At 35.7% G+C, this 14,520-nt stretch overlaps 2 protein-coding genes across 2 annotated transcripts; one reads left to right on the plus strand and one right to left on the minus strand.

Annotated features, from left to right (window-relative positions):
• Positions 1-9: 9 nt before the first annotated feature.
• LOC120340756 (ribosome biogenesis regulatory protein homolog) lies at positions 10-11,726 on the plus strand. The gene is made up of 12 exons (XM_039409112.2): positions 10-309; positions 1,638-1,710; positions 2,186-2,224; positions 5,544-5,582; positions 5,668-5,718; positions 6,323-6,373; positions 7,096-7,174; positions 7,683-7,837; positions 8,704-8,769; positions 10,133-10,174; positions 10,427-10,560; positions 11,127-11,726. Exons 1-12 carry the CDS (start codon positions 146-148, stop codon positions 11,233-11,235), a joined length of 1,002 nt encoding a protein of 333 aa, XP_039265046.1. The 5' UTR covers positions 10-145; the 3' UTR covers positions 11,236-11,726.
• A 78-nt stretch (positions 11,727-11,804) lies between these two features.
• LOC120340755 (spartin-like) lies at positions 11,805-14,512 on the minus strand. Its single transcript, XM_039409111.2, has one exon. It carries the CDS (start codon positions 14,335-14,337, stop codon positions 12,733-12,735), a length of 1,605 nt encoding a protein of 534 aa, XP_039265045.2. The 5' UTR covers positions 14,338-14,512; the 3' UTR covers positions 11,805-12,732.
• Positions 14,513-14,520: the final 8 nt, after the last annotated feature.

A 14,520-nucleotide genomic window follows, 5' to 3' on the forward strand; every position in this document is an offset into this window, starting at 1 on the left:
TGTTACTTTTAGTAAAAATTTTGCAAGGATGTCAAATGTGATTTACTCCAATCTGGTAACCCTTCCCTAAATCGACAAAGTTTTAATATCTGTCTTGCTAAATTTCGCCGTTTTTTCGTCATTTTGTGATTCAATTTTACACAAAATGGAGGAAGTTGCTGCGGATGCGTCACAACTATTAAAAAATATAACTGAAGAGGAGAAAGAAAAATTAAAATCTATCACTGTTGAGAAAGATATTGACCTCGAATTCGACCTGGGAAATCTTATTGCAACGGACTCCAATTTACTGGATTCACAAGCTTTCAAGTAAGATACATCTAATATTATACTGCTGTATTAGTGAACAAGTTTTAAAGTAAACAGTATATGGAAGAACAATTTTGTTTCTTTACTTTTTTTGCTGTTGATTCTCAATACCAGATTTTTCTTGTACTGGTATAATCAAGTTATATTAAACTTATACTTACAAATAACTGATAAACTACATACCTATCTATTTAAGTATACGTTTATTTCGACTCCATAATCAGCATAACAATAAAATGATTGGTAAAAAAAATGATGATTATGAAATCAGGAGAGCAAACAAAACCTTAGATAAGGTTTAAAACGTACAGAATGTATACAAGATGGAAGGTTTTGCCAAGAAAAAGTGGTACGTGTTCACTTACCTAAAATAATGGGAATATTTCACACACGCTCACACGCACCCACACTCACAACCATACAGAAGTTATAAATTACATACGGGTAATTTAAAAAAATAAATAAAAATTACTTGCCACACCATATTAATAAATTTATAACGTTTGCCACTGCCGAATTGATAGATTTTATAAATGGGAGTGAACAGTAGAGATGAACTTTTATGAAAAATGTATTGCCAAGCAGATTATAGTTATGGAATTACTCAATCTCATTCCAGGAATTTACTGTCTAAGTTGCACGTTTTTCTCTTTTTGAGGATAGTTGCATTTTTATACCATTTGCTAGCTCAGTAACTTGTCAAATTTGCATCATGAATTGATCTTTTGTACAATAAACAAAATGGAATCGTCAGCATAATAAATCTCGCAAAATGACCTTGGGTCTAGTGTAGTTTAGTGCCTCTTTAGTACTTCTAGTGGACGTGGAATAACTATTTTTGCATATTTTATTCCCAACACTACCCGACGACAAAGCTTTCTCGGTTTAGGGTAAGCATCTACACGGTGGGAATAACTGTTCGTGTATTTTTCCGTGTCTTAACGTGTTACAGTGAAGTCATCATGGTGACATAATTTTTGGATGACGTAGTCAAATGGGGGGTAGGAATTACATATGCAAAAATTGTTGAACTAATCCCTTGTACTATACCAGACCCACCTGCTCAACTTAATTAAAATAAATTGGTTTAGAATGCTATTTGGCTCTAAACAACCCCAGCATCATTTTCATATAAAATTTTTGAGCCATGTTTACAAGCCGCCACTTTTTAGTGTTTCCCAATTCTAATCAGCTCCCTTGGCACTGGTCCTTTGCATAATCGCACATTCCGTTCGCATCAACTGGCCATATAAGGGAACGGTGTTTACTGAATGTGTGCCTAGTTTTTGTAGTCATACAAATTATCAGTTTTCAATCATTTTTTTCAGGCAAAATTCAGAAGACTACATCAAGAAACTAACAAGAGACAACACACAATTGCTATTTAATGAAATATGGAAAGTGAGAAAGTTGTTTTTGTTTTAATATTTGCAACAGAGAATTGGCAATACTAAATAATTATTATACTTGAATGATTTTGAATTGGGTAATCAAGTCCATGCATCCGAAAACGAATAACTGACTAACTAAACTATTCCCATACCCGACATGGACTGGTAACCGGACGGAAGGGTGTGGTTCACCATATGATTAAGCTGTGTTATAAATATATAAATCCTCCCCTATCCTATTGATTTTATTGAGAAAAGAAATCACTGTTGTGGAGTCTGGTCCTGGTGATATAAAATCGGACTCTTAGTAATGTGATTTGGGTTCTGACATATCAGAATTTGATTCTTTTATGGTCATCTTTAATCTGTAGTGTAAAAAGTTTCAATCTCGTCTTTTAACCTGAATATCAATGAAGGATAAATGGCAACATTAGTGCTTCATTGATAATGTTGTAAAATTAATAATTGCTATTTTTGTTTTACAGTTACCAGTTGAACGAGTACAAGAAGCCATAGTTGCCAAGGTATAATGTAAAAAATAATTATTTGTTATGGGCATTCCCGTAGCATGTGTACCAGGTTAGGGTTAGGCCATAATTTTATTCTGATTTTTCTTATTTTAGTTCTTTTACGAGTTCAGGACTGTCCGTGTGAGACAAGTAGATATACCCCCTGCCCATAGGTTTCAGTCCCTTTACACAACTTGATGTAAAGTAGGCAAACAAAATTAGTTACCTCCATATTGGTACACACACTTCTAGATGCACTATACTCTCATGATTAATTTAAATCTAACCTTGAGTTTACAATCTTGTTTGAAAATCAAATGAGACGTTTTGCTCAGAACAGGGCTGTAAACAGGTTGCAATTCAAACTCAGATCAATTGAATTTTGATTATGTTTGCATAAGGATCAGTGGTGAGCTGCAGCCGAAACGCACCGGTAGGCTACCTAGTTTTGGTTGTTAAACATTTAATGGCATTTGCGCTCCTGTTGTTGGAATAAAATTATGTCATGGGGAGTCCCGTTTAACTTAGTTAATAACTGTACGGTTTGTTACGGTCATAGTACGTTTTCACAAGTTAGGTACATACTGGTTGTTACAATTTTTCCATCTCATCACTGATAAGGATGCCAATATCAGTTATGGCTATTAGTCATTTGTATTAATAAAGCCATTGTCCGCTTGTCAATGATCATTTTGTATGTAAAAACTTCTGCTTTGTAGAGTTTCCACTTAGTTATTTTTCTGACAGGGATAACTTGAATTGTTTCAAGTTTTTTCAACTGTCATCTATTAATAATTGCAGAGATAACCTTGTATAAAGCTCTTAAAACTTCTTTTTAGCACACTTTATACTAGAGCAGGAGTGTGCAACAGGCAGCCCGTGGGCCACAACCCGGGCCGCCAAGCCTCTTTGTGTGGCCCATGTCAACACTCAGATTTTCCCCCTTCAAGCATGAATTTCTTATACGACGTTTTATTTTTTGAAAAGTCGCTCACATGGACAAAAATACATAATTTTTTTTTTCTGCGTTAGATCTTTCGCCATTTTGCCTGGTACTTTTATTACTGTAAGGCTGAGCGATAGCCGCATGCTCTTCTCATTGTGTGGCCTGGCTAGATGATGAAGTTGGTAATATGGCCCACTAACAAAAAATGTTGCAATGTTGCACACCCTTGGATCAGGGCTGGGGAGCTGGTTCGAAATCATGATGACTCCGGCTCCAGCTCCGGAGTCGCAGTCTATTCAAACTTTAGCTCCAACTCCGGCTCCGGAGCTTCATTTTTTTTTTGCCGGAGCTGGCTCCAGCTCCGGCTCCATAGCCATTATCAGTAGTGCAGCCCAATAACGCATTTTGCTAATTGTTTTCTAAGTGTGACATGTTATTTAGGCTGTAAACACCCTTCAAGTCGGTGTCATGATAATTCCTTTTTGTTCCTGCATGTAACTTGTGAATCCACTGAGAGTTATTATATGCTGTATTTCCGGGCGAATCGGTCTACCCAGCATAGAAGGGTTTTACATATAACCCCACAATAAGACGGGAAGGAAAATCGGCTTCTGGAATGGTCGCAGCGTTTGCGAATTCGGAAAAATAGCTCATAATGACTTTTTCTACCACATAATATTTAACCCATAATTACTGTCTTTTTATTTTAATTTAATTGTTTTCAACATAACTGGCAATCATGCCGGCCAAATAAAATCTGTCGTGGGCCATTCTAAAGCAAAACTTATGGTGTTTTCTGTTTTATTTTTAGTATTTTATAATGTGCTTTTTAATCAGGAAAATTTGGTTTGCGTATTGACTTCTTTATTTATCTTAGAATTTCATCACCGATGATTATGTAATAACTCGTGTTCTCACAAATATGGTGCGCGACACAAAACATATGTCTCGAGAAATTGTGATTAAGGGAAAAATAAACACTGAAATAAAAGATGTTATGGCCTAATGTTTATGGCGACTAAAACAATTGACGCTTTTCACGAAATGCAACGCACATGTGATAGTAACGACAATAGCCCTTCAACTCATGATAATTTAAACTGGCCTGACGGGGAGGCAGTATTTTATGGTCCAAATTGAATAAGCAGACCCAAAATAATGGAAATTACCATCGTCACCCAATTAGATGCCGTCCCCCTCTCCCAAATCAGGCCAAAAGTTGGTTCTAGAATCGAGGCGTTTTCATAATTATCATCAATGAGATGTTAAAGATAAATTTGCAAAAATCAATTCGCAAGCCGAATTTCCACATTGGAGAGTTATTATAAGATACTAAAATGAAACGGAAAACAGAAAAACACTATAAACTTTGTTCTAGGAGACTCCCAACAGCTAAAAAAAATGCCTTGTTAATCTCATTATTTTTTTTGCCTACGACATATTATTTACCGGTTGACTTATACAGTCACCATACAGTCAATAAATCTAAACGCAATCGATCTTACTCGCGATATACTTTTTATATATTCAAAAAATAACAACGGAAATTGATGAGACCTTTCTCCAGAACATGCTATGTTATGGATCAAAACAAGATATAATGGGGCACTTTGCCATACATTTTTATGCCAGGTGACTGCTGCGGAGCATTTTAGAGTAGTTAAACCTTTCTTTTGTCGTAAAACGACTCAATCTCGAGATACGTTGAACAGAATTGAAGACATTTGAAATGGATTGGATATTCAACGCCACGAAAAAATCATAATATGTTACATGGAAATTCCAAAATCACTACTTCGAAAATCCCTGGCCATTAGGGTTTTTGAGCTTGACCGCAATCATGAAAAATTGCAGCTTAGTGGAAATGAGAATCAAAATTTTGATAAAAGTGAACCGCTTCAAGTTTTGATACTAAACTTTCAAACATACAGAATAACTGGAAACTTTTTGAAAAATATTAAGAACTAAAATTTTTAAAATGAATTATAAGCTGAAAAGAAAAGATTTTATCATTTGTAACGCTATCAGAAAAAAATTATAAATTTGGAAACCAAAAAATGAGATATTTAGGAGCTGGAGCCACTAAATTTTTGGTAGCTCCAGCTCCGGCTCCAGCTCCATCTGTTATGAAAAGCTTGGCTCCAACTCCGGCTCCATCAAAATGTAACGGCTCCATGGCTCCAGGCTCCGACTCCAGCTCCGGCTCCCCAGCCCTGCCTTGGATAAGAGACTTTGCCTTGAGCAAACTAGCCACCCTTTCATCAATAATAATGTTCCTACTTATTGTTGTTGTACTTTGAGAGCTAATCTTCTGTAAAAAAACTGAATTTTTTTCATCATTATCAAGTATAATCAAGTTTTATTGAGTGTTTATATTGTTTTTTTCAGTTGCCTGATTGTACAACGGTATTACCAAGAGAAAAGAAGGTAAAATATTAACGAATGTTTACAATTTAATAAAGTGGCAATTTCATATTTTATTTCTTTTCTAATATTTACTTCTTATTTTTAGATTCCAAAACCAAAACCTCTGACTAAATGGCAACAGTATGCGCAGTTGAAGGTAAATAATTATAGTTTATGCAACACAGTTGTAGAAAGAATTCTTTATGCTTCCAGACCATAGGTTCTCAAAGTGCCCCATATTGAGTCCGCGGGAGAAACCTAGGGGCTCTGTGAGCTATTTGTTTACTCCTTAGAATACTGACTTGGCTAATTTTGTAACTGTCCAAGAAAAGCAATAAATACATCTGAGTCATTAAAAAAGTGATTTTAATTTACCCAGGAACATTAATTGGTGTGTAACAAACTAACAATGTGTTTTTTGGTTTTTATTTTATAAATTCATTGTGAAGCTCTGTGAATAATATCTCTTCACGGGCTTCATAACACCAAAAGTTTGAGAACCCCTGCTTCAGACTATGACCTGGTATTGGGTGAATATTATAAAAATATAAAAACAGAAAACAATTACCGGTAATTTATTTAGGCCATAGAAAAACTTGATAATATACTATTCTGTTACTTTATAAAGTATTTTCAAAACTGGTATATGAAATACACTCATATTTGAATAAGATATTTTTCTTTGTTTACATGTAATTAATGAATAGGTAATATTGAGTTTAATTTAAAAACAATAATATTTATTATGTTTCAATTAACAGGGAATTCAAAATAGGAAAAGAGGTGCAATGGTTTGGGATGAAACCGCCAAAGTAAGTTATTTATGTAAGCTGTAAGATCATAATAGTTTTGGATAAATTATTAGTAAACCTTACTCACATGGTCATGGATAAAACTTCTAGTTTCAAAACTGTAGCCTATATGATTTACATATTTATCCTGGGAGAGAGAGTCTATAAGACGGCTTAATCATATGATGTACCACGGCTTCTCATCTAGTTACCAGTCTATGTCAGATTGAGGGATTAGTTAGCCAGCACTTTGTTTACGGAAGCATGGACTTGATGGTGGAGGAAGCTGTAACCGACCAGCGGTTACATGAACCGTCCTACGGTGGTGAGGTGTCCAGCAATCCTCTCGCACATTACTATCCTCATATGGAACCCATGCAGGCAGAGGTGCGGTGGCAAGCGTCTTCCTAATGCTTAGCACATTGCACCACACTGCCGGGCACTCTCTCATCTTATTCTGGCTGATATTGCTTACTTCAACTGGGGTTTACATTAGCAAGACAACTTGTTACCCATACAATATAAAATCGTGTAAGTTTTGTCCATCTCTAAGCTTCGTCTAATCTGTTTATAATAGTTGGTCTTTGTTTTAGCTACAGCCGTAATGGAAGAGATTGGTCAAGTTTTAACAAATCGTTACAGTTGGCCATTCAAAGTCTGGCTTTGCTATATCTTCTGCTAGTATTAAGTCTTAAGAGTGAAGGTATGAACTGAAAAAAAATAGAATAAATTTTTTTCCACAGGATTGGAAACCAAGATTTGGTTACAAGAGAGCAAATGATGAATCAAAGGAATGGGTTCTCGAAGTTCCAAGTAACGCAGGTGAGAATAAAACTAGAAAACCTTTGAATGTTCGGTATTCCCGAACGATTCCTGTAATAATGCTTTTATCCTGTTTATTATTCATGCTGATTGTAAAGTTGCGATTTGCTTTGGTAAATGATACTTGATACTTAAATGATACTAAGGGATACTGAAAATGTTTCACATATGGAAAACCATGGCCTCTAAGACATTTATCAGTTAGATGATCGAAATGGTGCCATTTTACACTTCAAATCAAGAATATAGTTGTACACTATCGTACACCATGTTTCGGTGACTTTGCATCAGACCGAAGTAAGATGTCTTCAGAAAACCATATTTGAACAGCGAATAGCAGTCATATAAAAATGGTAATCGCAAGATGAATTTGTTCGCAAAAGGGGAAAATGAGTTATTTACTTAATAACAATTGTGAAGCCAAGGTGCAAACTCATCACTGAAGATCCATCCCCCCGTGTAACGCCAACTTACAGTTAATCGAAACTTTATTTCTTCGGCACTCTAGATCCATATGAAGATCAGTTTGAAAAGAGATCAAAAGCAAAGAAAGAGAGGGTTGCAAAGAATGAACTACAAAGATTGCGTAATATTGCTAAGAGAACAGGAAGACCAATGCCTGGTGCTGGAGCAGTCACAGGCAAAAAACAGTCTACCAAAGAGGTGGGGTATCTTTTTTGCCACCTGGGTTGTGGAGTTCAAACTCCTGACTGACGATTATTTGGTCTGGCTTCTTTGAGGAAACCACGTTTTGAAAGAAAAACTGTGGCTTTGAATGCTCGTTTGTTGAGAATAGACTTGATGGTGTTTCAGTTTCTATAGAGAATTATAATTTTAATTAGTACCATTAGAAGTCAAAAACCTGATATCTCTGACTACATTAAATTTAAATTCTTTTTTGTCTTGGATGTATGGCTCTAGCCTTAATATCATTAAAAATATGTTAAACCAGTGGTTCCAATCATTTATGGCTTGTGGCCCTCTTCTGCGGGCTTTTAGCACACCTGGCCTGCCTGTTTATCAATTCACTGGAATTTATAATGGTGTTTTTATTGGTAGATTTCATATCCCATTATGTTCAAACAATTCATACTTAACAATTTGAGAACAGCTTGTGAAATAACCTTATAAAGTAATGAAACTAGGAAGGTCGTGGAGTTTTTTTGTAAAGTGAAAAGTAAAATCAGTTTTGCGCCTCGAACTTGGAAAAGCTGTGCTAAACAGTCAAATTTGGTTTCATAGTCCTTATTGCCACAGATAAGTAAAGTGGTCCATATTCAAATAGTTTATATCCTAGAATTTTCTGTCGGAATGCATTACCATTTTGAATATTAAATATATTTATTTCTCAGAAACTTATTTGCCAGAACTCCACCAGGATATCTTACTTGAACCATGATTTGCAAAAATAGAGAAAATCTTTGAAATTATTTGAATTGCATTAATTGCATTGAAATGAGTATTTCAATTATTTGGACAGTCTGAGTATGCTGCGGAAGGTTATTGTGAACAAATATTTTGTTTTTTAGCTTGAATCTCAATTTCATGTTGCTAAAAGATCAACAGCTTCTTTGGGAAGATTTGAAGATAAAATAGTAAGTATATACATATTCTTTATATTTAGTATAATCAAGCAAAAGTATTGTATTGACTGCGACGAGAGAGACTGCACACTGAATTATAAATTTAAGTCAAAACGGGAAAAAAAATAATACAGTAATTGGTCGTTAATAAGATTTCTGTATTTGTCATGGGAGAAAAAAAAATGATAAAGCGGCCTAATCATATGGAAGACCGTGGGTCACCCCTGGTCAGGGGTCCATGTCGCAGTCACATATAGTAGTAGTTAACCAAATGCCTGTTTCAGATGCATGGACTTGATCACTGTTAAGTGTGAGTCACTTTACAAGACTGATAGCGGCTTCTGGATATCCTCACATAGGTACACATGCTATTTATGAGCAATGATAAATATAATATACAAGGTGTCCATAGCATCCCTTTATAATTTCAATTTTGTTATGAAGTCCGTTCTCAATATATCTTAACCAAGTTTTGTGTTTTTTTTAATCAGTGATTGTTCAAGTATTTTTACTTCATTCAATACATCTGTGACAGCCAAAACAATATTATGGTATCGATGAATTCCCTTTGCGATTTTAAAAATATTTTAAGGCTTCATGGACACCCTATATATATATATAAATATAATAAATACATTATATTAATGACAAAAGAAAATGAGATGAAATGAAAGTTAGCTAGGATATAGAGTAATTTTCAAAGCGATATGACTTTTAACATATAGTTGAGTTTGTTTTAACCGCTAGCTTTTCATTGGTGACTTATTTGGAATGTCCAAGAATAAATCGAATATCAAAGTTCATGTGGTATATATTTCATAGTAAATTCTTAAATTCAACATTAATAATAACCCAGAATACTCCCATAACCCAAACTTCACTTCATGGCTTTCAAAAATAAATTGCTACAATTTTAATGTTATCGAATTATTTATGTGGAATAAGTTTTAAAGTGATATGAATTTTGACATATATTTGAGCTTGTTGCAACTGCTAGCATTTCATTGGTAACTTATTTGAGTGACTTGCAATTGCAATGTTATTGATTATTTGGGGCTCTCTAAGTATGCGAACCAAGATGGCGGACATCGGAATGTAATATGTGTACTAGGTTAGGGTTAGGCCATAATTTTAGGTATAAATACTACGGGAGGCTCTTGGCTAGTCTTCGAACTGATTATAGGACTAAAATAAGGAAAATTGGAAAAAAATTATCGCCTAACCCTAACCTGTTACCCATGTTACGTTCCGATGTCCGCCATCTTGGTTCGCATACTTCGGGAGCACCGATTATTTACTTGGTGGATTCTTTGTGAGTGAGAAGACTGTTTTTACAGAAGAAAGTGGAATAATACATGTTTATTTTCTACTTCAGAAAAATGAGAAACCACAGCGGAATATGGGCAAAAAGAGAAAGGTGAGTAATTTTATATTAAGTATAGAATTGACTATAATCTATTTTAATGCGGACTTCATCAATTTTCTAACTGTTCGGTTCACAACCATTTTGAGGTGGGTCACAGAAAAGTGATATAGTCATATTTGTCATAGTCAATTTTTGCATCCGCTCAGACACGTTGTTCGCACAGACATTTATTTCTGGAGTCAAGGGGGAAACATCCATTATAAAGACAGTAAATTCGAATTTATTTCTATATCTTTTTTTTAGTTCGATCCAGTTGTGGGAAGTCTTGAAACAGAAAAAAGCAGACAACTCAAGATTTTGAGTCAGTTAACGAGTAATCAACCTAAGTTAAATAAAGAAAAAGCTGCAAATAAGATTATTCATGAGGAAAATAAAAGGTGAATTTTGTTTTATTTTTGCTTACTTTATTCATATGCAGTCTAATTTTGAGTTCGCAGGTTTCAAAAAAGTGTTATTTTAATTTGGCCTTATACCTACTCCTCCATAGTTGTCTCTTATGTGAGCCATTGTGGAAGTTTTTGCCTGACACCGACGGTTCGCAAGGGATGTTCAAAATATATAAAATTGAAGGTGAACATAAATCCATCAAGATCTTGTCAACGGGAAGTAATGTGAGCAATTAATAAAGTGGCAAAATTTAGGTTAAAACAAACAGGAAAAAATATGAATGTTTCGCTTGCTGACACTCCTATCTTTGACTTAAAATTGTTGGTGGTGGTTAAAGGTAAAAGCGGTAAAAACATGCTCAACAAGAACTGCACAATGGGGGTTGGTTGTGACATTACTTTGTATTTAATTCGGTTATATGAAAGTATAATTTATCAAAGTACCTCTGGTTCAACTGTGCACATCTTTGCTCTATTCAATGATTATTAAACCCTGCTGGTGGGCTGGCATTTGTTTATCCACTCTGATCTTATGACACCATTCATTTCAATTTCAGTCGTGAGAGCGATAAACCGAAGGGCCAAAGAAAAGGTGGCAAAAATCAAAGAGGGAATAAGAAATTCAATAAAAGAACTGGTGGGAAACCAAAGACAGTAAAAACTTAAATGAGAAAATGGTTGTAATGAAGACTGGTGAATTATTCAATGCAGCTTGGTATCAAAAGTGGATCCGGGCGTCATGGAGCTCTTGATTTCTAGGGCCCTGTGGTGGTCATTATTTGTGGTAGAATTCCAAAAAAGTGGTCGCACCTTGAGCATGTATTCTGCCCTCGTACATTTGTACACATTATCTGTTAAAGATGACTGCCAGCGGCTAAATTTGAATTAGTGTCTTATGTGCTATTATTTTTGTTCAAGTTTGCTCAAAGTTAGGTTTCTGGCCCTAAATATAAAATTAGGAAGAGTAGGCTACTAATGATAGAACTGCTGATGTACCAAAGCTGTGCATAGGTTATGTGTAGTTTTTTAACCTATTTTTATCTGCTATTATTTATTTTACAATTTTGCTCAAAGCTAGGTTTCAGGCATTCAATCGCTCTTGTCTCAGTAAATATAAGAGATTGATATTCCAAAATGAGCAAATAAATGAATTCATCTTTTCCCCTCCGGTATTCGAAAAACATTATTCGCCTTTTAATTCTACCACTTCTGCTATTAAATAAATTACAAAAAAATCTCAATCATGATATATTTTTTCAAACACAAGAACAGTTATCAGATAAATATTTATTTTGAAAACTTACAAATCTGAAATAGGGCATTATGTCACATATATGGGCGCTCCAGAAGTGTGTGTACATACCAATATGAAGTTTACATCAAGTTGTGTGTAGGTACTGAAAGCTATGGGGTATGTTTACTAAGGAAAATCTGAATAAAATTATGGCCTAACCCAATACACACACTACAGGAGTACCCATATACGACCCCATTGATAATGAGCCAGAGATTCGGAGTGACTCGGTGAAATGTCTCTTTAAATATTTGATTTGAAGGTTGGCTCATTCCCCAATAACGTTTCATTTATAACATAAGTATAAAGTATTTATTTGAAGAGATTGCTAATTATAATAGGGTTTAATTTCAACAGTCTTTATGTTGCAATTGCAAAACAATACAGATAAGATTTTATAAAAAAAATAATTGCAGTAACACCCATATATATATATATAAGTGCAAAAAGGATATAATAGCCATTATATTTCATACTTTACTGTAACTGACGAAAATGGAACCTCTTCGGAACTGATTAATCATCTGGTAAGGCAAGATCGTGGTTAAACCGACTGCTAAGGTTGATATAGCGGAGCGTAGTTTATAAATTGGCTTAGTAGCAATAACTTCTTGAGCAAGGCCGTAAATACATTCCAAACCCTAGAATACACAATTCTCTGTTTGGGTTTGCTCTTTGATTCAGAATAATTGTAGAGTAAGCTTCTACATTTTGAAGATTTCATTGCGGCTTATCAATTTATCGAATGTTTTGGGTAAACTTGAAATATAGATAAAATATTGAGAATTGAGGACATTATTGTGATGTGCTAGGCCGACATCAATTTACCCTGATAAATGTGATTGAACAGAAACAAACACTTGAGCATATCAGATATTTCTGAAACTGTCTGGTTGCTGATCATCTTTAAAACTGTTATGAAAAGAAACCGTTTCATTTGCAGATTTATATTCAACTCTTTGTTCATCGCAACTCGCTGCTATATCAGCTATAACCTTAGTGCCCAAGTTATCAAGTGCAAATGCCGTAGCTCCAAGATTCACTGCGGCCCCCATGGCTAGATTTGTGGCTTCCGCTGCATCTGGTCCATATTTATATTCCATATTCTTAACTGTTGCTGTGGTAACGGCTTGGGCAATAGTTGAGCCGGCTTTTTCCAGTTCTGTCCAGATTTTACCGAATCCTGCAAGCCCCGATTTCACCACTTTTATCGCACCGTACACATTAGTGCTCGTATTTTCTGGGCTATCTTCTATTGCCTTCGTGAAATATGGGGCAACTTGTTGACCAACTGAAGTTGTGACCGAACATAACCACTGAATCAACCAATTTTTTACCCGGACTGTGGTATCAGCTGCATTGTATGTATATTCAAGGCCTCTTTTGATATATGGATTGACCGTTACTTTCCCTTCTGCTGGGGTCAACTTTGCTTTAATATTGTTTGCACTGCTTTCAACTAAATTGGTAGCATAGTCTGTCCCATTTCGGACATGTTGGGACAAAGCGGTCGCTCCATTTGTTACCGATGCTGCCATGCGGTCACTCATGCTTGGCGGAATGTAATCATCCGCTTCTGAAAATGCTCCTATAAATTCTGATAAATCAACAAATCCTTCGTCTGGATTTTCAATTTGAAAAGCAGCATAAGTTTGAAGAATATTCTCGAACATTTCCACATACTCTCTCGACACATTGCTCGAAATTACGACCCCTATTGCGTACCCTTCTTGAATTCCATCTTCTGTGCACTTGGGGAACATATAGGCACCGTTCGCAGATTTCAAAACCGGCATCTGGTTATTTGCGAGTGGATACACCCAGTCTCCGACTTGAAGTATAGCTTGAGGTCCTCCTGGTGTTACAGAATCTTCCTTCAATAATACAATTTGTAAGGATGCTGGGTAAGACGGAGGCATTGATTCTACTTGGCTCTCTGCTGAGACAAAATATATTTGTGCGCCACTCTCTATAGATAAAAGTGGATCGGCCATAATGTCACTATCGTGGAATTGGGGACCAGACTGAGATGAAAGTGGGTCGTGTAGAGAATATGAAGGCGGGCTTTCGGGCTGTGGAACATCGTGATTAACTGGTTCATCAAAAGATTGTAAATGATAAATTCTCTGTCTTATATTAGCTATGGTTGATATGATCTGTTCTTGCATCTGCCTGGCTTGTTCCCATCCTGCACTGGATTGTTCAAAATCGTGGATATTGTGTCTCAAACCATTCTCACTATGTCTCAAAGCCTGAAGATAGAGTGCCATAGCGTCTGCGTTGTTGTTTGCATCATCTTGTGCCAAAGCCTGCGAAGCTAGAGACACTGATTTAGCATGGCATGATCTGATTTCGTTGAGTATTTCGTCAAAGGCTGGAGGTGCTGACGGTCGAATTACTTGCTGTGCCATGGCTTTATAGTTTGAAAAATATACTGTCACCCCGATATACCAAGTTACTGCCAAATTACCCATTCATCGGGTTTTATTGCGCCTACTTCTGCCCGATATACGTGGCCTAAAGCCCGCTATATCATTTCCCGGTAATTCACCTGCATGTAAAATGAGTCTTAAAAAGGGGATTTCCCTTTGAATCTTGTGATCTCTGAAAATGACATCACCATTCGTCAAGCGTCACAGCTATGAGCCTATGATTCA

Source organism: Styela clava, chromosome 14 (assembly GCF_964204865.1).
Source record: "Styela clava chromosome 14, kaStyClav1.hap1.2, whole genome shotgun sequence".
Lineage (NCBI taxonomy): Eukaryota > Metazoa > Chordata > Ascidiacea > Stolidobranchia > Styelidae > Styela > Styela clava.

Coding starts and splice junctions, on each gene's coding strand:
- LOC120340755 (XM_039409111.2), bottom strand. CDS start 14,337: ATGGGTAATTTGGCAGTAACTTGGTATATCGGGGTGACAGTATATTTT.
- LOC120340756 (XM_039409112.2), top strand. CDS start 146: ATGGAGGAAGTTGCTGCGGATGCGTCACAACTATTAAAAAATATAACT. Junction 1,711..2,185: donor TATTTAATGAAATATGGAAA/GTGAGAAAGTTG, acceptor TTTGTTTTACAG/TTACCAGTTGAACGAGTACA. Junction 8,770..10,132: donor GAAGATTTGAAGATAAAATA/GTAAGTATATAC, acceptor TTTCTACTTCAG/AAAAATGAGAAACCACAGCG.